This window comes from Hyla sarda, chromosome 2, assembly GCF_029499605.1.
Source record: "Hyla sarda isolate aHylSar1 chromosome 2, aHylSar1.hap1, whole genome shotgun sequence".
NCBI classification, from domain to species: Eukaryota; Metazoa; Chordata; class Amphibia; order Anura; family Hylidae; genus Hyla; species Hyla sarda.
In genome coordinates this window covers 75,730,170-75,755,476 of record NC_079190.1, presented here as the reverse complement: position 1 = coordinate 75,755,476, position 25,307 = coordinate 75,730,170, and the positions used below count along the sequence as shown (strand labels likewise).

The following is a 25,307-nucleotide window of genomic DNA, read 5'->3' as shown; positions in this document are numbered from 1 at the left end:
GACGTAGCAGAAGGTCGGGGCAGGCAGCAAGGATCGTAGTCAGGGGCAACGGCAGGAGGTCTGGAACACAGGCTAGGAACACACAAGGAACGCTTTCACTGGCACAATGGCAACAAGATCCGGCAGGGAAGTGCAGGGGAAGTGAGGTGATATAGGGAAGTGCACAGGTGAAGACACTAATTGGAATCACTGCGCCAATCAGCGGCGCAGTGGCCCTTTAAATCGCAAAGACCCGGCGCGCGCGCGCCCTAGGGAGCGGGGCCGCGCGCGCCGGGACAGGACCGAGGGAGAGCGAGTCAGGTACGGGAGCCGGGGTGCGCATCGCGAGCGGGCGCTACCCGCATCGCGAATCGCATCCCGGCTGGAAGCAGAATCGCAGCGCCCCGGGTCAGTGGATCTGACCGGAGCGCTGCAGCGGAGAGAGTGTAGCGAGCGCTCCGGGGAGGAGCGGGGACCCGGAGCGCTCGGCGTAACAGTACCCCCCCCCCCTTGGGTCTCCCCCTCTTTTTAGGGCCTGAGAACCTGAGGAGCAGACTTTTATCTAGGATGTTGTCCTCAGGTTCCCAGGATCTCTCTTCAGGACCACAACCCTCCCAGTCCACTAAAAAAAAAGTTTTCCCTCTGACCTTTTTAGAGGCTAAGATCTCTTTGACAGAGAAGATGTCCGAGGAGCCGGAAACAGGAGTGGGAGGAACAGATTTGGGAGAAAAACGGTTGAGGATGAGTGGTTTAAGAAGAGAGACGTGAAAGGCATTAGGGATACGAAGAGAAGGAGGAAGAAGAAGTTTGTAAGAGACAGGATTAATTTGACACAAGATTTTGAAAGGACCAAGATAGCGTGGTCCCAACTTGTAGCTAGGGACACGGAAGCGGACATATTTAGCGGAGAGCCATACCTTGTCTCCAGGGGAAAAAACGGGAGGAGCTCTTCTTTTCTTATCCGCGAACCTCTTCATGCGTGATGAAGCCTGTAAGAGAGAATTTTGGGTCTCTCTCCATATAATGGAAAGGTCACGAGAAATTTCATCCACAGCGGGCAGACCAGAGGGCAAGGGGGTAGGGAGGGGGGGAAGAGGGTGACGGCCGTACACCACGAAAAATGGGGATTTGGAGGAAGATTCAGAGACTCTGAAGTTATACGAGAATTCGGCCCATGGAAGGAGATCTGCCCAGTCATCCTGGCGGGAGGAAACAAAATGTCGCAAATAATCACCCAAGACTTGGTTAATTCTTTCTACTTGTCCATTGGACTGGGGATGATATGCAGAAGAAAAATTTAATTTAATCTTGAGTTGTTTACAGAGAGCCCTCCAGAATTTAGACACGAATTGGACGCCTCTATCCGAGACGATCTGCGTAGGCAACCCGTGAAGACGAAAAATGTGTACAAAAAATTGTTTAGCCAACTGAGGCGCTGAAGGAAGACCAGGAAGAGGGATGAAATGTGCCATTTTGGAGAATCGATCAACGACCACCCAAATAACAGTGTTGCCACGGGAAGGGGGTAAATCAGTAATAAAATCCATACCAATCAGAGACCAAGGCTGTTCGGGGACAGGCAGGGGATGAAGAAAACCAGCGGGCTTCTGGCGAGGAGTCTTATCCCGGGCACAGATAGTGCAGGCTCGCACAAAGTCCACAACATCCGTCTCCAGAGTCGGCCACCAATAGAAGCGGGAGATGAGTTGCACAGATTTCTTGATGCCCACATGACCAGCGAGATGGGAGGAGTGACCCCATTTGAGGATTCCGAGGCGTTGGCGTGGAGAAACAAAGGTCTTTCCTGGAGGAGTTTGCCTGATGGAGGCTGGAGAAGTGGAGATCAGGCAGTCAGGTGGAATGATGTGTTGCGGAGAGAGTTCAACTTCTGAGGCATCCGAGGAACGAGAGAGAGCATCGGCCCTAATGTTCTTATCGGCAGGACGAAAGTGAATTTCAAAATTAAATCGGGCAAAGAACAGAGACCACCGGGCCTGGCGAGGATTCAGCCGTTGGGCAGACTGGAGGTAGGAGAGGTTCTTGTGGTCGGTGTAAATAATAACTGGAAATCTTGATCCCTCCAGCAGATGCCTCCATTCCTCAAGTGCTAATTTAATGGCTAGAAGCTCTCGATCCCCGATGGAGTAGTTCCTCTCCGCCGGAGAGAAGGTCCTAGAAAAAAAACCACAAGTGACAGCATGCCCGGAAGAATTTTTTTGTAAAAGAACAGCTCCAGCTCCCACTGAGGAGGCATCAACCTCCAATAGGAAGGGTTTGGAAGGGTCAGGTCTGGAGAGCACGGGAGCCGAAGAAAAGGCAGACTTGAGTCGTTTAAAGGCGTCTTCCGCTTGAGGAGGCCAAGACTTGGGATCGGCATTTTTTTTGGTTAAAGCCACGATAGGAGCCACAACGGTAGAAAAATGTGGAATAAATTGCCTGTAATAATTGGCGAACCCCAAAAAGCGTTGGATAGCACGGAGTCCGGAGGGGCGTGGCCAATCTAAGACGGCAGAGAGTTTGTCTGGATCCATTTGTAGTCCCTGGCCAGAGACCAAATATCCTAGAAAAGGAAGAGATTGGCATTCAAACAGACATTTCTCAATTTTGGCATAGAGTTGATTGTCACGAAGTCTCTGAAGAACCATACGGACATGCTGGCGGTGTTCTTCTAGATTGGCAGAAAAAATTAGGATATCGTCCAGATATACAACAACACAGGAGTATAACAGATCACGAAAAATTTCATTGACAAAGTCTTGGAAGACAGCAGGGGCGTTGCACAGGCCAAAGGGCATGACCAGATACTCAAAGTGTCCATCTCTGGTGTTAAACGCCGTTTTCCACTCATCCCCCTCTCTGATGCGGATGAGGTTATAGGCGCCTCTTAAGTCCAATTTAGTAAAGATGTGGGCACCTTGGAGGCGATCAAAGAGTTCAGAGATGAGGGGTAGGGGGTAGCGGTTCTTAACCGTGATTTTATTAAGACCGCGGTAGTCAATGCAAGGACGTAGGGAGCCATCTTTTTTGGACACAAAGAAAAATCCGGCTCCGGCAGGAGAGGAGGATTTACGGATAAAGCCCTTTTTTAAATTTTCCTGGACATACTCAGACATGGCAAGAGTCTCTGGGGCAGAGAGAGGATAAATTCTGCCCCGGGGTGGAGTAGTACCCGGGAGGAGGTCGATAGGGCAATCATAAGGCCTGTGAGGAGGTAGAGTCTCAGCTTGTTTTTTGCAGAAAACATCCGCGAAGTCCATATAGGCCTTAGGGAGACCGGTTACTGAGGGAACCACAGAGTCACGGCAAGGGTTACTGGGAACCGGTCTTAGACAGTCCTTGGAACAAGAGGGCCCCCAACTCTTGATCTCCCCAGTGGACCAATCCAGGGTTGGGGAATGAAGTTGAAGCCAGGGAAGTCCAAGGAGAATTTCCGAGGTGCAATTGGGGAGGACCAAAAGTTCAATCCTCTCGTGATGAGATCCGATGCTCATTAGAAGGGGCTCCGTGCGGAAGCATATGGTACAGTCCAATCTTTCATTGTTTACACAATTGATGTAAAGGGGTCTGGCGAGACTGGTCACTGGGATGTTGAACCTGTTGACGAGAGAGGCCAAAATAAAATTTCCTGCAGATCCAGAGTCCAAGAAGGCCACGGTAGAGAAGGAGAAGGCAGAGGCAGACATCCGCACAGGCACAGTAAGACGTGGAGAAGCAGAGTAGACATCAAGAACTGTCTCACCTTTGTGCGGAGTCAGCGGACGTCTTTCCAGGCGGGGAGGACGGATAGGACAATCCCTCAGGAAGTGTTCGGTACTAGCACAGTACAGGCAGAGGTTCTCCATGCGGCGTCGTGTCCTCTCTTGAGGTGTCAGGCGAGACCGGTCGACCTGCATAGCCTCCACGGCGGGAGGCACAGGAACAGATTGCAGGGGACCAGAGGAGAGATGAGCCGAGGAGAAGAAACGCCTCGTGCGAACAGAGTCCATATCTTGGCGGAGCTCCTGACGCCTTTCGGAAAAACGCATGTCAATGCGAGTGGCTAGGTGAATAAGTTCATGTAGATTAGCAGGAATTTCTCGTGCGGCCAGAACATCTTTAATGTTGCTGGATAGGCCTTTTTTAAAGGTCGCGCAGAGGGCCTCATTATTCCAGGATAATTCTGAAGCAAGAGTACGGAATTGTACGGCATACTCGCCAACGGAAGAATTACCCTGGACCAGGTTCAACAGGGCAGTCTCAGCAGAAGAGGCTCGGGCAGGTTCCTCAAAGACACTTCGGATTTCCGAGAAGAAGGAGTGTACAGAGGCAGTGACGGGGTCATTGCGGTCCCAGAGCGGTGTGGCCCATGACAGGGCTTTTCCGGACAGAAGGCTGACTACGAAAGCCACCTTAGACCTTTCAGTGGGAAACAGGTCCGACATCATCTCCAGATGCAGGGAACATTGGGAAAGAAAGCCACGGCAAAACTTAGAGTCCCCATCAAATTTATCCGGCAAGGATAGGCGTAGCCCAGGAGCGGCCACTCGCTGCGGAGGAGGTGCAGGAGCTGGCGGAGGAGATGACTGCTGAAGCTGTGGTAGTAACTGTTGTAGCATAACGGTCAGTTGAGACAGCTGTTGGCCTTGTTGCGCTATCTGTTGTGACTGCTGGGCGACCACCGTGGTGAGGTCAGCGACAACTGGCAGAGGAACTTCAGCGGGATCCATGGCCGGATCTACTGTCACGATGCCGGCTGGCAGGTAGTGGATCCTCTGTGCCAGAGAGGGATTGGCGTGGACCGTGCTAGTGGATCGGTTCTAAGTCACTACTGGTTTTCACCAGAGCCCGCCGCAAAGCGGGATGGTCTTGCTGCGGCGGTAGTGACCAGGTCGTATCCACTAGCAACGGCTCAACCTCTCTGGCTGCTGAAGATAGGCGCGGTACAAGGGAGTAGACAGAAGCAAGGTCGGACGTAGCAGAAGGTCGGGGCAGGCAGCAAGGATCGTAGTCAGGGGCAACGGCAGGAGGTCTGGAACACAGGCTAGGAACACACAAGGAACGCTTTCACTGGCACAATGGCAACAAGATCCGGCAGGGAAGTGCAGGGGAAGTGAGGTGATATAGGGAAGTGCACAGGTGAAGACACTAATTGGAATCACTGCGCCAATCAGCGGCGCAGTGGCCCTTTAAATCGCAAAGACCCGGCGCGCGCGCGCCCTAGGGAGCGGGGCCGCGCGCGCCGGGACAGGACCGAGGGAGAGCGAGTCAGGTACGGGAGCCGGGGTGCGCATCGCGAGCGGGCGCTACCCGCATCGCGAATCGCATCCCGGCTGGAAGCAGAATCGCAGCGCCCCGGGTCAGTGGATCTGACCGGAGCGCTGCAGCGGAGAGAGTGTAGCGAGCGCTCCGGGGAGGAGCGGGGACCCGGAGCGCTCGGCGTAACAGGTATATTTACATATAGAGGTATATTTACATATAGAGGTATATTTACATATAGAGGTATATTTACTTATAGAGGTATATTTACTTATAGAGGTATATTTACATAGAGGTATATTTACTTATAGAGGTATATTTACATATAGAGGTATATTTACATATAGAGGTATATTTACTTATAGAGGTATATTTACTTATAGAGGTATATTTACATAGAGGTATATTTACTTATAGAGGTATATTTACATATAGAGGTATATTTACATATAGAGGTATATTTACTTATAGAGGTATATTTACATATAGAGGTATATGTACATATAGAGGTATATTTACTTATAGAGGTATATTTACATATAGAGGTATATTTACATATAGAGGTATATTTACATATAGAGGTATATTTACTTATAGAGGCATATCTACCTATACTGATGTAGCCCTAAGTGATTTGACCTATAGAATATCATCCACTTGATAAATTCTGTGGTTAACCTAAGTGCCTTGGAGGGAATTTATCATTGGTTTTATCCTGTTTTTATGGATTTGTTGCAGTTGATGTTTAGACTTTTCATTGTGTTGCAGTTGTAATTGAAGTGTACTGAAGTGTATTTTCAAAAAAAAAGTGTACAATGGGGGTTATTTATCAATAATGGTCTTGGCTAGATAATTTTTGTTGTTTGTCTAGATGCGTTTTTTTTGGCGGGGCTGTTCCAAATTTATCATATTGTCGCAGTGACCATGATAAATTTCATACAGCTGCCACCGGATAGCCATTTAAGGTCCCCTGTGTGGTCCGGTGATTGTCATTCACCTGTCCCCGACGTTCCGGACCGTCCTCTTCGGGCTGCGCTGCATCGCCGTCATTCTCCTTCATCGTCAACACGTTGCCGCGCACACCGTCGTGTCATCCAATAGGAGCGGCGTGCGCAGCGACGTTATGACGGCGATGAAGAGCGACGATCCCAGGCAGCAGGGACGGTCCGGAGCGGCGGGGACACCCCGGGGACACGGCGACAGCGATGGAGGGCGACATCCAGGGTAGTGGTGACGATCCGGAGCGGTGGGGACAGGTGAGTAAAACTTCATATTCTTTTCATTGCATGGATCCCTCAACATACGATGGTTTCAACAAACAATGGTTCATTTGGAACGAATTACCATCGTATGTTGAGGGACCACTGTAGTAGTAATCTTTTTTAGACCTGGTCAGGTGGTAATCAAGATTTGCAGGTTTTTTTGCGCCAGTTGCAGCAAAATTATCGCAAAAATTAAAAACATGCAGATAATAAATTCGTGACCACTGCATCCGTCACTTCAAAAAATGGTCTAGCCACAACAAAAGGTCTATACGACGGATTTTTTTACTTTGATTAAAAAATAAAAAAAAACGCAAAAAGAGTGCCCCCGAAATTAGCACAAAAATTTTAGAAATTTGCAAATGTATGCCAAAAAAAGCAATAGAACACAATGATAAATAACCCCCCCATGTGCCATGCAACCATTTAATAAATCTGGCCCATGTGCACATTTCCACCCCCTTGATAAAACAACCCCCTCCCCATGTCTTTCAATTTACCTACACCAGAAAACTGGCATAATATAATTAATTGACATAACTGGGGAGAAACTATAATCTTCACCTGTGCCCTGAAAATAAACGTCCATACAAATGTATAGTCAGGGGTCAAGTCCTACGGAAAAAATAAGTGCGGGAACTCACCCAAGATTTCCACTCAAGGGATGGTCCTGCAGGACTCCTGCTAATAGAAACAGTGTTCCTGCTGTGTAAAAAGTGCAGGAACTCAGTTCCCACGCGTTCCTGCAGGACTAGAGCCCTGTGTATAGTGTAAGCACTCATTCACAATACAAAAACAAAACAAGCTATCTCAATAGACGGCAGTGTATTTCAGAGCGGTTTCCGCCAAAAGAATGAACATGTCTGGTGTCCTGAATGTCCACGGCAAAAATTCTGTAGTGAGAATGGTGCAGATGAATCCTACTAAGAACAAAGGGAGGCTGCTGCGTCGTATTTTCCAAGCAGAATTTAGCTCGAAAAATACGTTGTGTGAATGGGCCCCTAGGCTTTGTTCACATTTTCTTATTTTTAGGTGCATTTTGAAACATAAAATGCTCACATTACATACACCTATTTTACATCAGTCCCGATTAAATTACACATGCACATCAGTTTATTTTACACATGCAATTTTTACAGGCTTAAAAAGAAGTCACATGTCATGTCTATTCTCTGTGTATGACATTCTAATAACGACAAAATGCAAAAAAATTCTCTTTTTGAGCAATACGGTCCCAAGTACCCGGCGTGACTGACGTGCGGCGCAGACCCCAAACCTCACTGAACACGCAGGGCTGCTGCCGGGTAGCCCTGTGTGTATGCTCATCGCAGAATATGCAGTGAATTTTCTGCATACGGCTGGGGGAGCTAAAACTGGGCGCTCCCGTATCCCTGCCGTATGTCGCCTGTATGTAATTCATTTTAATGAGCCGACCGGAGTGAAATGCTGACTCCGGTCGGCACATTTTTGCCCCATATGCCGTTTTCCACCGGACCTAAAACCGTGGTCCATACCCTAAATAAGCTACCTGGGACTGTGCCTGAAATAAGCCTAAAGACCCCCTGCAAATAAATAAGCCCATGTGCTTTTTATGCTTCTATTTTATGGAATGGAATGTCCCTTTTTTCTAATCCTACACAAACTATTTATTCCATAATCTATAAAAAAGAAAGATGAATAGATAATATATATAGAGGTTTTATGTATTATGAACATATTTATCTGAATGTGCATATGCCTATCCAGATAAAAAGTTCTTTTTGAAATGACGTGTGTTGTTGTAATATATTTTTTATTTGTGACCCACACTGTATTTGGTAATCTGAGAGACTCTGCTTAGTCTGGTCAGAGATCAGAATTTTAACAAATTCCCACATGATGCAGCGCTTTGCCCCCTAGTGGAAGTTACTATAAATTCTATTATGTGATATCTATATTAAAACTTAAAATAAGACAATACATTTAAAACACTAAAATGAGTTTCCCTAAGGCAGCGTTTTCCAAACCGTGTGTCTCTAACTGTTGCAAAACTACAACTCACAGCATGCCTGGACTGCCTCCGGCCATTGCCTTTTGCAACAGCTGGAGACACACGGTTTGGAAAACAATCAGATTGCAAAAAAAAAATAATAATAATAATTAAGATACAATCTGATTGGTTGCTATGGGCAACTCTGCAAATTTTTCTCTGGACGGGTTTTGATAAATCTCCCCCTGTCATGGACATCATGTAGAAATGTGACCTTCCTGCCAATAACAGCCATCAGGTTACATGTTATAGGTTGTGTTCACACATTGTAAAATCAGGACAAGAAAAAGTCTGTAAACAAGGTATAAAAAGTTGCCTTTTGAAAAAATCGACTAATGCGTCATATGTTATAGTGTATTTATGAAGCATACGTAAGTTAGGGTGTTGTTTAAAAGAAGGCCTAGACATTTCAATCTGCCCAATACAGATGTCGCGCCTCATCAGCAATTGGGGCCCTGACGTCACTCTGGGCCTGAGCATCATGATTTTTGAGCAGAAGAGGAACGTAGTCGGGAACTGAAGCGGGACACCAGAGGCACTGCTGGAGCGCAGGAGGGAAGTAAAACATTTGTTTTTTATAAACTTTTAAATGGGCAAACTTAAAATAACATCTCCAGCATGATAACCCCATTAAAGGGGTACTCCGATGGAAAGCTTTATTTTTTTTTTTTTTTTTTTTAAATCAACTGGTGCCAGAAAGTTAAACAGATTTGTAAATTAAATATTTGCAAGAACAGGTGTGGCACCCGGGCACTGCTATATCCAATCAGCCAGTAGGGATTTTCAGGATAGATAACGCTGCTGTGACTGTGTAATAGACTATCATGCTGCGTGGAGTTGCAGACCGGTAGATAGAGGTAACTAATATCAGCCAATTGAACGAGGTAGAAAAAAGTCGCACTCACCAACCTAGAGCAGTGTTCAAAGTCTGTTCTTTATTCACACCGGCAGTGGAACAATAAAAGACGGTCACACACGCGGGGAGCGAGAGCAGCCGCTCTCACGATGCGGGGGCACACCACCAGAGGCGACTAGTTTCGCGTCACAGATTGACGCTTCTTCCTGCCAACAAGGTGCAATCTGTGACGAAAAACTAGTCGCCTCTGGTGGTGTGTCCCCGCATCGTGAGAGCGGCTGCTCTCGCTCCCCGCGTGTGTGACCGTCTTTTATTGTTCCACTGCCGGTGTGAATAAAGAACAGACTTTGAACACTGCTCTAGGTTGGTGAGTGCGACTTTTTTCTACCTCGTTCAATTGGCAGATTTGTAAATTACTTTTATTAAAAAATCTTAATCCTTCCAGTACTTATTAGCTATTGAATGCTACTGAGGAAATTATTTTCTTTTTGGCACACAGACCTCTCTGCTGACATCACGAGCACAGTGCTCTCTGCTGACATCTCTGTCCATTTTAGGAACTGTCCAGAGTAAGAGACAATCCCCATAGCAAACATATGCTGCTCTGAACAGTTCCTAAAATGGACAGAGATGTCAGCAGAGAGCACTGTGCTCGTGATTCAGCAGAGAGCACTGTGTTCCAAAAAGAAAAGAATTTCCTCTGTAGTATTCAGCAGTTAATAAGTACTGGAAGGATTAAGATTTTTTGATTGAAGTAATTTATAAATCTGTTTAACTTTCTGGCACCAGTTGATTAAAAATCGCGTGGGGTCTGACTGCTGGAACCACCTGCGATCTCCGTGCCGGAACCCAAGCATTCTGAACATTTATGTTCAGAACACTGGCATGGGGCTTCCGTGATCGTGGTGTCACGCCCCCTCCACTCATGTCTATGGGAGGGGGCATGACCATAGGCGTGCGCAGCCTATTGCATTAGGATGTGCACCCTAAAGCACAAACTCACGCCGCGCGCATGCATCTATGTATATATATATATATATACACACACATACACACAGTTAGTATAGTTCCCCCACATTAGGTGCAGTATAGTTCCCCCACATTAGGTGCAGTATAAGTCCCCCCACATTAGGTGCAGTATAGTTCCCCCACATTAGGTGCAGCATAAGTCCCGCCACATTAGGTGCAGTATAGTTCCCCCACATTAGGTGCAGTATAAGTCCCACCACATTAGGTTGGCAGTACAGTTCCCCCACATTAGGTTGGCAGTACAGTTCCCCCACATTAGGTTGGCAGTACAGTTCCCCCACATTAGGTGCCACCTAATATGGGGGAACTGTACTGCACCTAATGTGGGGGAACTGTACTGCACCTAATGTGGGGGAACTGTACTGCACCTAATGTGGGGGAACTGTACTGCACCTAATGTGGGGGAACTGTACTGCACCAGTACAGTTCCCCTACATTAAGCGCAGTACAGTTCCCCCACATTAGGTGTAATATAGTTCCCCACATTATGTGCAGTACAATTCCCCCACATTAGGTGCAGTATAGTTCCCCCACATTAGGTGCAGTACAGTCCCCCACATTAGGTGCAGTATAGCCCCCCACATTAGGTGCAGTATAGCCCCCCACATTAGGTGCAGTATAGCCCCCCACATTAGGTGCAGTATAGTTTTCTCCACATTAGGTGCAGTATATCTTTCCACATTAGGTGCAGTACAGTTCCCCCACATTAGGTGCAGTATAGTTTTCTCCACATTAGGTGCAGTGTATCTTTCCACATTAGATGCAGTACAGTTCCCCCACATTAGGTGCAGTATAGTTCCCCCACATTAGGTGCAGTATATTTCCCCCACATTAGGTGCAGTATAGCTCCCCACATCAGTATGCAGTACAGTTTCCCCACAGACATACAGCCTTCAGCCATATACAGTGTATGGCTGGAGGCTGTATGTCTGTGTACTGCCCCGCTTCGGTGTTCCTACCACCGGACCTCCGGTCAGGGGTCACGATCTACTGCTATGGCCTATAGACCATAGCAGTAGGTCCCGGGACTGGAGGACCGGTGGTCGGAACACTGAAGACGACGTGCTGCCAGATCGTGTTGGTCACTTACCATTCCGACCGCCGCGCGCATCCTCTTCCTTGAATCTCCGCTCCTCCGTTGCTATGGGCGCACGCACGGGACGTCAATGACGGCCCTGCGTGCGCTACTTCCCGGTGGCCCCTGTGTTTTTAAAGTTAACACGGGGGCCGCTGTAGAAAGGTAACCGGGACATCCTTGTGTCCCGAAAAGATCTTTCGGGACACAGGGATGTCCCGAATGTGACGGGGGGGGGGGGGGGGGTCCTCTGCGAGCTGCTCAGTGGTGGCCTCGGATGCCCCCCTGGGCTTGATTAGGGTGTGCCTGGGCACACCCGGCACACCCCGTGCGCACGCCTATGGGCATGACGGCTCCTGAGCAGAAGTACACGGGGCATGATGCCTGTGGTCGCCCATCATCCGGCAGAGCGGAGTTACTCTGTGCAGCAAATTACTGGGGTGACCTCCAGCGATCAGACATCCTATCCCCTATTCTCTGGAGAGGGGATAAGATATCTAGGGGCGGAGTACCTCTTAAGGACTCAGCCCATTTTTACCTTAAAGCGTACCCGTCAGATCCAACAAAAAACATTTTTTTTAATATATCACTCAGTACCTAATCCTGACCATGTATATCTAATTTTTATGTCTCTAGCACCTTCATTTACTTTTTTTATTACACTTTTAATCTAGTTTACTAGTCTGAATTCCTCTCAAAGGGCGTGGCCTCACAGTGCAGGTCTCCGCCCCCTCCCTCAGTATGCTGTCTGCTCACATCTCCCCTAGCATTAGCAAAACTACAACTCCCTCACTGTCAGGGCATGCTGGGAGTTGTAGTTTTGCTAATTCTAGGGGAGATGTGAGCAGGCAAATGGTTACATCTCCCCTAGCATTAGCAAAACTACAATTCCCAGCATGTCCACAGGGTAAAGGCATGCTGGGTGTTGTAGTATAGCTAACCCTAGGGGAGATGTGAGCGGCGGGTGGGCGGGCAGACAGCGAGTGGCGGGGGAGAGGGGGGGGGGGGCGGGGGGAGGGGGGGCAGAGCGGCGGACAGTGAGTGGCAGACAGTGAGATGCCAGCAGAGAGCCAGCAGCGCCGGAGGCTGAAAGTGAGTGGCGGAGCGGGCAAAGTGAAAGAAACCTCCCCGCAGAGCAGCGCTTCTGTCCCCCGATCCCCGAGTATGAAGATTAGGGGTACAGAAGCAGAGAAATGTTCCCCGCAGAAGCAACTTGTGTGCCCGAGCAAAGCGCGCTCACAGCAGGAAGACAGTGTGCTTCCTACTGCTGTGAGTGTACCGATAGCGGGACACAAGCTGACAGTGGGAGGATTTTTCCTCCAGCTCTGAACCCTGTGCTCACAGCTGTCAATCAAGGAAGTGTGTCCATGACATAGGTGATGACGCATGGACACAGCAGGACTAGTATGTGTCCAAGCAGGCAGGGGGGGGCAGTTGTTTGACTGGCTTTTTCAGTATGAAATACTGAATATTTTCTAATGAAAGCAATGCAAAACCGCGGTTTTGCATGCTTTACAACATATCAAAAGTTTTTTTATCTGACAGTGCCCATTTAAGTTTGTAAGTAAAGGAGCTGGAGAGGTTCACTTGCAGTTCTACCTGGGAATTAGTGCCTGGCAACGCCCTCTTCCAGGTTAATGAATCAAAAAACTTTTGTCAACAGTTTTGAACAGTTGTGGTCTCAGTGCTGAGACCCAAACCGATCTCTAGATATATCTGGGTGAAGCCTTAAAGGGGTTATCAAGCCTGGAGACGGGAAGTAACACCACACCCCCTTGTGATGTCATGCCACGCCCCCTCCATTCATGTCTATGGGAGGGGGCGTGATGGCTGTCACGCCCCCTCCCATAGACATGAATGGAGGGGGGGTGGCGTGACGTCACGAGGGGGCGTGGTATTATGTCACATCTCCAGTCCCGGAAACAAAGAGCTTTCCAAGACTGGAGATGCAGCCCCGCATAAAATGCAGGTGCTGCACGTAGATCATGGGGGATCCCAATGGCAGGCCCCCCGCGATCAGACATCTTATCCCCGATCCTTTGGATAAGCGATAAATTGGTTTTGGCCGGATAATCCCTTTAAATTACTATCATCAACATGTTTTGGATTATCACTGACATGCATGCTGTGTGTTAAACAGTGTATTAGGACTTTCTCAAAAATGGTTTTGCTAACCAAAGATAGTTCCTATTCGCACTAAAATCAAAAATAGTAGAATATCCATGAACATTAGAAAATAATTGTATATGTTTCGAACTCACCATTTATAATTGTTCTCCTGCATATTTCCCACAGCACCAGTCCATAGGCCCACACATCTGTCTGTTTGTACGATTCAAATGAATCTGTGCGGATTGTTTCATCCAGGACTTCTGGTGCCATGTATCGCTTGGTGCCAACTCTCGGATTGTTACCGATATCAAGGTAGCAACCACTCTGAGAGTGCACCACTGCAAGGCCTAAAAGCAAAAAGTTACACTTTTATTGGTATAAAATTGGTATAAAAGTTATAATAAAAAAAATTGCAAAAAAGAGTCTTTCAGGATTCACCAGCCACTTGGCATGACTCTGTAGTGCTATTTATACATGGTGCCACTAGCTAAAATGTACAATATGTGGCAATGCAACTTGCTTTATTAATATAATCCAACACTTGCTTTGTTGTATATATTGGCAATCTTGGAGAACAGTATGCCAAGGTATAATACAGTCATGGCTAGAAAATTAAGTATTTCTCACAGAAAAGGGTTGCAGTAACACAAGTTTTTCTATACACATGCTTATTCACTTTGTGTGTATCCGAACTAAACCAAAAAAGGGAGGAAAAAAAGCAATTTGGACATAATGTCACCCCAAACTCCAAAAATGGTCTGGACAAAATGATTGACACCCTTAACTTAATATTTGGTTGCACACCCTTTGGAAAAAATAACTGAAATCAGTTGCTTCCTATAACCATCAATAAGCTTCTTACACCTCTCAGCCGGAATGTTAGACCACTCTACCTTTGCAAACTGCTCCAGGTCTCTCTTATTGGAAGGGTGCCTTTTCCCAACAGCAATTTTAAGATCTCTCCACAGGTGTTCAATAGCATTTTTGGGTGCTTTTTGACGTATGTTTGGGATCATTGTCCTGCTAGAAGACCCAAGATCTCGGATGCAAACCCAGCTTTCTGACACTGGGCTGGACAGTGTGACCCAAAATCCGTTGGTAATCCTCCGATTTCATGATGCCTTGTACACATTCAAGGCACCCAGTGCCAGAGGCAGCAAAACATCCCCAAAACATCATTGAACCTCCACCATATTTCACTGTAGGTTCTGTGTTCTTTTCTTTGTAGGCCTCATTCCTTTTTCAGTAAACAGTAGAATGATGTGCTTTACCAAAAAGCTCTATCTTGGTCTCATCTGTCCACAAGATGTTTTCCCAGAAGGATTTTGGCTTACTCAAGTTCTTTTCGGCAAAATGTAGTCTTGCTTTTTTATGTCTCTGTGCAAGCAGTGGGGTCCTCCTGGGTCTCCTAAAAAGTGTTTCATTTCATTTAAATGCCGATGGATAGTTTGCGCTGACACTGATGCTCCCTAAGCCTGCAGGACAGCTTGAATATCTTTGGAACTTGTTTGGGGCTGCTTATCCACCATCTGGACTAGCCTGTGTTGACACCTTTCATCAATTTTTTCTATTCCGTCCATGCCGAGGGAGATTAGCTACAGTGCCATGGGTTGCAAACTTCTTGACATTGTTACGCATTGTGGACAAAGGCAAATCTAGGTCTCTGGAGATGGACTCGTAACCTTGAGATTGTTGATATTTTTCCAACATTTTGGTTCTCAAGTCCTCAGACAGTTCTCTTCTCCTCTTTCTGTTGTCCATGCTTAGTGTGGCACACACAGACACACAATGCAAAGACTAAATGAACGTCTCTTTTTTCTGCTTTCAAATGTGATTTTTATCTTGCCCACACCTGTTACTTGTCCTAGGTGAGTTTAAAGGAGCATCACATGCTTGAAACAATCTTATTTATTCACAATTTTGAAAGGGTGCCAATAATTTTGTCCAGCCCATTTTTGGAGTTTGATGTGACATTATGTCCAATTAGCTTTTTTTTCCTCCCTTTTTTTGTTTAGTTCCAATACACACAAAGGGAATAAACATGTGTTACTGCAATCCTTTTCTGTGAGAAATACTTCATTTTCTAAAAAAAAAAAAAAAATCAGGGGTGCCAACATTTACGGCCATGACTGTATAATACCTGTTTTTGATCCATTGATTTTTATTGGATGAGCATAGTCTGAAAGTGATCATTTCTAATGTTGACTTTTAAATGTATACTGGTGTATTTGCAGGGCTCAAAAGTGCAGCCACATTCTGATTAAAGGGGTATTCCAGTAAAAAAACATTTTTTTTTTTCATATCAACTGGTGCCAGAAAGTTAAACAGATTTGTAAATTAGTTCTATTAGTACTTATCAGCTGCTGAAGTTGAGTTGTTCTTTTCTGTCTGACAACCGTGCTCTCTGCTGACACCTCTGTCTGTCTGAGGAACTGTCCAGAGCAGTATAGGTTTCCTATGGGGATTTGCTCCTACTCTGGACTCTGGACAGTTCCTGAGACAGTTAAAGGTGTCAGCAGAGAGCACTGCGGTCAGACTGGAAATAACAACTCAACTTCAACAGCTGATAAGTACTGGAAGGATTAAGATTTTTAATAGAAATAATTTACATTTAAACTTTCTGGCACCAGTTGAAAATGTTTTTCACTGGAATACCCCTTTAATATGAATATGCCCTTAGTCTCTGCAGTCACATAATAAATAACTTGACTAGTGGGTACCTGACACTGGCTATAGATACGTATGAAGGCACCCTGTGCAATATTTTTAGGACACCATGTCGCCCTCATGTTCTTACAGTAAAGGTATAAAATGCCATTTGGTTGAAAATTATCCATTTATGTAACTCTATTTACCAGTCCCCATTATCAATGCCATCATTTTTACATAAGTATATTCTTTCTGTAAATACTAATACTGGCCTAAGGCCTAAGAAATTAATGTATTTGTGCCACCCATTTAGCAAGAATTAAATATATAGGACATCCCTGAGTAGCACATTCAGAGAAGTGTCAGGGCGCTTTCCCTCGATATGCTGTATTGCAAGAATATTTAAAAGCTCATGGATACCATGATTAGAGAGGGACATGCACTCAAAACACGTTGGTTGAAATATTAATTTTCTTAAAAAGACTTAGCAATACAACATTTTTTTTTGTAACAAGACAGAATCTGGATTTTCAATTTGATGTGTACATAAATTCTTGCCCAATGGTCCGTGGGCCAAAGTTTAAAGGGGTACTCTGCCCCGGACATCTTATGCCCTATCCAAAGGATAGGGCATATGATGTCTGATCGCCATTGGGACCCCTGTGATCTCTGTGCAGCACCCGGCGTTTGTTTCGAACACTGGGTGCGAGCAGCAGAGGTCATGACGTCACGGCCACGCCCCTCCTGATGTGACACCATGCCCCTCAATGCAAGTCTATGGAGGGGGTGTGGTGGCCTCCACCCCCCTCCCATAGATTGGCATTGAGGGGGCGTGGTGGTGTCATGTCACGAGGGGTGTGTCCATGACGTCATGACCCCCTGCCGCCCGTTCAAGACGTTTGGAACTAAATGTTCTAAATGCTGGGGCATCTGAGTACCTCCTTAAGAGGTCAAATCGGGAGCGGTGAGCAATGCCGACTGGCTGCATAGAAATCGGTAGCACCACCATAGTGGACAGCGTGGATGAGTATTTAGGGAAATGGGGTCTGGGCTTCTGGGTCTCGGCAGAGGGTGGCTCAAAATGGCATCTGCCCTCAAAGTTCACTGTGTTTGGCATCTCTCTACACAATTACACCTGTACACAAATCGGGAGAGAGCTGTCTATCATTTCAAGCCAGACAGGTAAGTTGAGAGGTCTGTCATTGGTCTTGGTGATAAGTTTATATTTAAAAAGAATATAGATGCTTTAAAATGTATTTTAAAACATTTTTTTTATAGAAATTATTTGAATATCCAAAAGGTAACCCAGATTCTGACATTCTGGACTCGTGTTACTGCTAGCCCATACCTAGATCTGCAATGCAACATTGTTTATTGGATTTCACAAGGATGTTTCTGCTCTTCAGGTCTCTATGTGCAATGGCAGGTTTTCCTTGGGTGCCAAATATCTCCACGTGAAGGTGGACCAATCCACAAATAATAGATACTGCCAGCTGTAAGCAACCTTCTGGATCAACAGTTGTCCTCTGGAGATAGTCGTACAGAGATCCATTGTCATGATAATGAGTAATAAGCCACAGCTGAGTGCTGGAGTTCCGAGAAGTCATGTCAGATGCAATAAAACCTAGAAAAGGCAGAAGGAGAGGCTAAACACGTCATCCAGCTTCGAGAGAACCACTTCTCGTAATTCTTTCTTAGAAATGTTTACCTCAGGGAACCTTATTTTGTAGCTTTAGAAGTAGATATAGATAGAACACTTTGTGTAGTGGGACGGAGAACGTCAAGGAGGCATGTCAAATGAAAATGTACATAAATAATGTGATCGAATTACAAAGGTCCCCGCTAATGATCCTATAGATGGTGTGGATTGTGCCAGTGAAAAAATGGCCTTCAGAAAATCCAGTTCAAATGTGTTAACTTTATTTGGAGATTATCGAAGTAATAATAATATAAATAAAATAAACAAAACAGCCAATGAATTCCAAGCCAACTAACATTACCAATAAGTATATATGTTTCTTTTCATTGCATGTATTCTCAAGATATTTTGATTTCTCTCCAAATTCCAAGTAGATACTGGGTTAACTCATTAATCCTTCATAACATATGTCTATCATAGAAATCATATTAAAGGGATAATCCGCCCCTAGACTGACATTGGTCAGGTCAGTGCTGGTAACACATCATATAATGTATTGAACTGGCTTAATGTAGAGATGGTACAAGGTAAGTTAAGTAAAGTAAATGTAAGCAAATCTCCAGGGCCGGATGGACTACACCCAAGAGTTCTTAGAGAGGTAAGTTCAGTAATATCTGTACCCTTGTTCATGATATTTAGAGATTCTCTGGTGTCTGGTATTGTGCCAAGGGACTGGCGCAAGGCTAATGTGGTACCAATCTTCAAGAAGGGCTCTAGGTCTTCGCCAGGCAATTATAGACCGGTAAGTCTAACGTGCATTGTGGGTAAATTGTTTGAAGGACTTATAAGGGATTACATACAGGAATACATAGGGGATAATAGTATTATAAGTGATAGCCAGCATGGGTTTACTAAGGATAGAAGTTGTCAAACCAATCTAATTTGCTTTTATGAAGAGGTGAGTAGAAGCCTTGACAGAGGAATGGCTGTGGATATAGTGTTTCTGGATTTTGCCAAAGCATTTGATACTGTCCCTCACAGACATCTGACAGGTAAGTTAAGGTCCTTGGGCTTGGAAACTTTAGTTTGTAACTGGATTGAACACTGGCTCATAGATCGTACCCAGAGAGTGGTGGTAAATGATTCGTACTCTGATTGGTCCCCGGTTATTAGTGGTGTACCCCAAGGTTCAGTACTGGGCCCGCTGCTGTTTAATTTATTTATCAATGATATAGAGGATGGTATTAACAGCTCTGTTTCTATCTTTGCAGATGACACCAAGCTTTGTAGCACAGTACAGTCTATAGAGGATGTGCAGAAGTTACAAGATGACTTGGATAGACTAAGTGTCTGGGCATCCACTTGGCAAATGAGGTTCAATGTGGATAAATGTAAAGTTATGCATCTGGGTACTAATAACCTGCATGCGTCGTATGTCTTAGGGGGGATTAAACTGGCAGAGTCACTGGTAGAGAAGGATCTGGGTGTACTTGTAGATCACAGACTACAAAATAGCATGCAATGTCAGGCTGCTGCTTCCAAAGCCGGCAGGATATTGTCATGTATAAAAAGAGGCATGGACTCGAGGGGCAGGGACATAATACTCCCCCTTTATAAAGCATTGGTACGGCCTCACCTGGAATATGCTGTTCAGTTTTGGTCGCCTGTTCATAAAAGGGACACTGCGGAGTTGGAAAGGGTGCAGAGACGCGCGACTAAACTAATATGGGGCATGGAACATCTTAGCTATGAGGAGCGATTAAAGGAGTTACAATTGTTTAGTCTTGAGAAGAGACGTTTAAGGGGGGATATGATAAACGTATATAAGTATATAAATGGCCCATACAAAAAATATGGAGAAAAACTGTTCCAGGTTAAACCCCCCCAAAGGACGAGGGGGCACTCCCTCCGTCTGGAGAAGAAAAGGTTTAGTCTAAAGGGGCGGCACGCCTTCTTTACCGTGAGGACTGTGAATTTATGGAACGGTCTACCTCAGGAACTGGTCACAGCAGGAACAATTAACAGCTTTAAAGCAGGGTTAGATACATTCCTGGAACAAAATAACATTAATGCTTATGCAGAATTATAAAACTACATCCCTTTCCCTTATCCCCTTACATCCTTCCCTTCAATCCCCTGGTTGGACTTGATGGACGTATGTCTTTTTTCAACCATACTAACTATGTAACTATGTAACTAGACATCTTAGGTCTAATCGTGGGGGTCCGATGTCTGTCCCCAGCGGCGGGACCCCCACGATCTCGGCGGCGGCACCCCGGACATCTGGTGCACGGAGCAAACTTCTCCAATCATCCGTCATGCCCCCTCCCATAGACTTGCATTGAGGGGGCATGGCCATGATGTCATGAGCAGGGCACGGCTGTGACATCACAAGCTTCCGGCGCTGCACCCCGTCGGGTGCAGCAGGGAGATCATGGCGTCCCTAGAGTACCCCTTTAAGGGTGTAAGGAGCAGTCTCAAGAGCCTGCTCCATACCAGTGGTTGCCCACAGTTCACTGCCATGGTCAAAGAGTGGCGTCACAGCTTGCTCCGGTCACATGTCAGTCACTTGCGGTATGTGATCACCTTCAACACTCCCTACAGACACACACACACATTTTATGCATTTACGTGGGGCTGATCTGTTGATATAGCAGCAGAAGATCTTCGGAAGGCCTCCATCTCCATAATTCTACTCCTTTTACACAGGTGATCAATTAATTACTGATTGACAATTTGACAGTGCACTGCAACATATTAGTATTGCTGTGTACTGTACATGTGATCATCCACTCACATACTCAAGTATCCTAAAAGAACTGGGGGGCTGCGGAAGGGGGAAACAAGATTTTAAGCACTCGGACCCACCGTGATCTAAAACTTATCCTCTCTCTTTCGCATAGGGGATAGGTTTTTTTTTTTTTTTTGATACTTGTCCTTTAAGAAAAGTTATAAATGGTCAGATCTATGGTGAGTTTTGAAAATAACAGTGGAAAAAAACAAAAACTATATAAAGTGGTTATTAATATAATTGTCCTGACCTGCAGCATAAGGTTGACATTGTCATTTTTTCACACGATGAGCAGTGCAGAAAAGAACCTCCCCCAAAAAGATATATTTTTTTGGTACACATTTCATTTTATAGTAAAATGAAGTGTGGTGGCGGGGTGTGAAGTGAGGTGGATGGAGCAGATGTTGTAGCCCAGGGGCAGATGGTGTTAACCCCTAAATGTTCGTGATGCCAGAGCGCGGTTTTAACCGAGACCCACCTGAACGGTAGCACCGCTAGTCCTAGTTAGGCAGGGCCAATAAGAGTCCAAGACCAGGTTAGGGTTAACAGTAGCTTTACTGAGGTAGACAGATGGTACAGTCTTTACAGCTAGGCCAGGATCCCAGAGAGGTGGCCAGTAACACAAGGGACCTCGCAGCTTGCTGGGACTTGCAGACTTTAGGACAGCCACGCTGACTATAATAGACTTGACTGAAGATAGTGACAGCAGACAGAGATGACTTGACTTACTGACTTGTGGCTGGAATTTAGGCTTGAGGCCTCCAGATGTGCTGGACACTGGTTCTGAGATGTCTAGACTGGACTTGACCTCAGGATCTAAGATTGTAGTACCTCCCCCTTATATAAAGGGGGGCTGAGCAAGGAGCCCATAGGCTAGCTGCGGGTCATCTGGTCACCTGGTGCTCTTGGTAACAAAACATATGACTTTAACATGTGACAACTATTATCATGTGACTAATAACCATGTGACCATTTCAAAAGGTCCTTTAAACATAATATACAATTATACAGATTATAGGGGTACAGTGCAAGTGATCCCTGGGGATGTGCAGGGACTCAAGCTGATAGGACTGTGAGATGCATATCCCGTACTGGGACATCACAGAAGAGTGCGATTAAAAAGTACAATTGGCCCCGCAAGAACAAGGTTAAGGAAAAAAAAGAGTTATAGCTCTTAGAGGGCAAGGAAGAACAAGTCAAATGCAAATATTAAATTTGACTGCATTTGAAGGGGGTTAACCCTTTGGGGACGTAAGGTTTTTCCATTTTTGCACTTTTGTTTTTTCCTTCTTAACTTTTAAAAATCCTAACCCTTTCAATTTTGCACCTAAAAATCCATATGATGGCTTATTTTTATTCTTATTTTTTTTCTAAACGGGAAAAGGGGGGTGATTCAAACTTTTATTAGGGAAGGGGGAGAAGGGTTAATAGCTATTAGCCACGGGTCCCGGCTGTCGTTAGAGGCGTGGCCCTGCATTATATAAAGGGAGTGGACAGAGGGCGTACAGGTACACCCTCCGTCCCCAACAGGTTAAAGGGGTACTCCGGTGGAAAACTTTTTATTTTATTTATTTATTTTTTTTAATCAACTGGTGCCAGAAAGTTAAACAGATTTGTAAATAACTTCTATTAAAAAAATCTTAATCCTTCCAGTACTTATTAGCTGCTGAATACTACAGAGGAAATTCTTTTTTTTTTTTGGAACACAGAGCTGTCTGCTGACATCACGAGCACAGTGTTCTCTACTGACACCTCTGTCCATTTTAGGAACTGTCCAGAGCAGCACATGTTTGCTATGGGGATTTTCTCCTACTCTGGACAGTTCTTAAAATAGACAGAGATGTCAGCAAAGAGCACTGTGCTCATGATGTCAGCAGACAGCTCTCTGTTCCAAAAATTAAAAAATTTCTTCTAAAAGTACTGGAAGGATTAAGATTTTTTAATAGAAGTAATTTACAAATCTGTTTAACTTTCTGGCACCAGTTGATTTAAAAATGTAAAAAAAAGTTATCCACCGGAGTACCCCTTTAAAGGCTGAATTTTTGAACTATGAGATGAATTGCAAATAAGTAGATAAAAACACGTAATGTGTATAGAGCTAGGGTGTAACTTGATGAAATGGTAGCTTTAGGGCACCCAGTCCAGCAGAAAACCTTTTCTCCAAATGTTCAGTATGTTTAAAATATTCAGACTCCCCATGGTGCAATGCATAGTCATTTGGTGAGTCTAGACTACTGTCTAGATTTACGAGTGTGGTTTTCTCAATACTAGTGAATGGCAGCCCTCAAAGTAATTCCATCCATCCATTATCACTGTGTGTCTATAATTAATGAGAAGAGAACCGAAATGGATGAGAGAAAATATTCCAGGGTTATACAATGGGAAGGAATAGATCACAGGAAGAAGGCAACTACAGGTATAACAAATCCTACAAATACAAAGTAACTATACTTTACCCAAAATATTTTCATGCCGTAGCAAGACTGTGTTGTAGATCTCTGTCTCTCTAAACCACGACTGTTCATCACGGGAAGAAAAAATTTTAACAGCCACATTTTCTCCTTGCCACAAGCCTCTCCATACTTCTCCATATCGCCCTTTACCTGAGTAGTAAAAACAAAAACAACCAGGTTAATTTTACCTATGGAGTATTTGCTTCACATCTACAACACCATATTTAGGTTATGTTGACATTGGAGCCGATGCATATTTTCTTATCAAACTGATAGAGGAGGTGAATATCCAGCACAGCTACACCTCCTCTTCTTACCTTCATACAGTCCACTATAGCACAATAGCTGGGAGCGTGGGACAAGGTATACCCAAACAAATCCCGGATCGGGTGCTCAATCCCAAAAGGAAAAGTTCATGCAGATCAAACTTGTATAGAAATTCAGGAGGCACTCACCAGAGGAATATGTGCAAATTGGGTTTTCTTTATTGCATTGTGCAGTAACAACGATAAAAAACGGACCAGTGTGGACGCTACACACCGGAGGCACCTGCAGAGTTAATATCTTGTACTGCCCCCTTTGGCAAGTATCACAGCTTGTAAACGCTTCTTGTAGCCAGCCAAGAGTCTTTCAATTCTTGTTTGAGGTATCTTTGCCCATTCTTCCTTACAAAGGTCTTCCAGTTCTTTGAGATTTCTGGGCTGTCTGTCACGCACTGCTCTTTTAAGGTCTATCCATAGATTTTCAATTATGTTGAGGTCAGGAGATTGTGAAGGCTATGGCAAAACCTTCAGTTCATGCCTCTTGATGTAATCCGCCATGGATTTCGAGATGTGTTTTGGATCACTATCCATTTGTAGAAGCCATCCTCTCTTTAACTTCAGCTTTTTCACAGATGGCATCAAGTTAGCATCCAAAATTTGATTACATTTTATTGAATCAATTTTTCCTTCTACTCGCGAGATGTTCCCTGTACCACTGGCTGCAATACAACCCCAAAGCATGATTGATCCACCCCCATGCTTAAAGGAGTATTCCGCCCCTAGACATCTTATCCCATTCCAAAGGATAGGGGATAAGATGTCTGATCGCCGCGGTCCCGCTGCTGGGGAGCCCTGGAATCCCCGCTGCGGCACCGCGCTATCATTACAGCACAGAGCGAGTTCGCTCTGTGCGTAATGATGGGCGATACGGGAGACGGAGCAGCGTGACGTCATGGCTCCGCCCCTCGTGACATCACGGCCCGTCCCCTTAATGCAAGTCTATGGGAGGGGGCGTGACGACCACCACGCCCCCTCCCATAGACTTGTATTGAAAGGGGCGGGCCGTGACATCACAGGGGGCAGGGCCGTGATGTAACGATGCTCCGGCCCCTGTACCACCCATCATTACGTGCAGAGCGAACTCGCTCTGTGCTGTAATGATAGCGCTGTGCCTCAGCAGGGATCCCAGGGCTCCCCAGCAGCGGCACCGCAGCGATCTGACATCTTATCCCCTATCCTTTGGATAGGGGATAAGATGTCTAGGGGCGGAATACCCCTTTAACAGTTGGATCTGTTCCCCTTCTTCTCCAAACGTACCTTTGCTCATTCCGGCCAAAAAGTAAAATTTTAACCTCATCGTTCCACAGAACTTGTTTCCAAAATGCATCAGGCTTGTCTATATGTTCATTTGTAAAGTTCAAACGCTGATTTTTGTGGTGAGGACGTAGAAGAGGTTTTCTTCTGATGACTCCTCCATGAAGACCATATTTGTACATGCATCTCTTTATAGTGGAATAGTGTACCACAACTCCAGTGTTTTTCTGGAGGGATTGTGCAGTCAAATGTGGGTTTTGAATTGTTTTTCTCACAATCCTGCGAGCTGTTCTGTCTGATATTTTTCTTGGTCTTCCAGATCTTGCTTTAACTTCCACTGTTCCTGATGACTGCCATTTCTTAATTACATTCCAAACAGAGGATATTGACATCTGAAAACATTTTGCCATCTTCTTATAGCCTTCTCCAGCTTTGTGAGCATCAACTATTTTCAGTTTCAGATTTCTAGACAACTGCTTAGAAGAACCCATGGTGCTGATTGTTGGGGCAAGGTCAGATGAGTCTGGGCATTTAAAACCTTTGATTTTGACATCACCTGGTCTTCCCAGATGATGATTGAGAACAATCAATGACACTGGCAGGTCTCAGCTTTGCAAAGGG

At 45.4% G+C, this 25,307-nt stretch overlaps 1 protein-coding gene across 1 annotated transcript in view; it reads right to left on the bottom strand.

The window, feature by feature from the left end:
• Window positions 1-25,307, bottom strand: part of ACVRL1 (activin A receptor like type 1) — a 101,926-nt gene that overhangs the window by 20,167 nt on the left and 56,452 nt on the right. Inside the window, 3 exon segments of the mRNA XM_056562113.1 lie at window positions 13,727-13,924; window positions 17,575-17,850; window positions 23,113-23,259. Coding sequence (XP_056418088.1) covers window positions 13,727-13,924; window positions 17,575-17,850; window positions 23,113-23,259 — 621 coding nt within the window.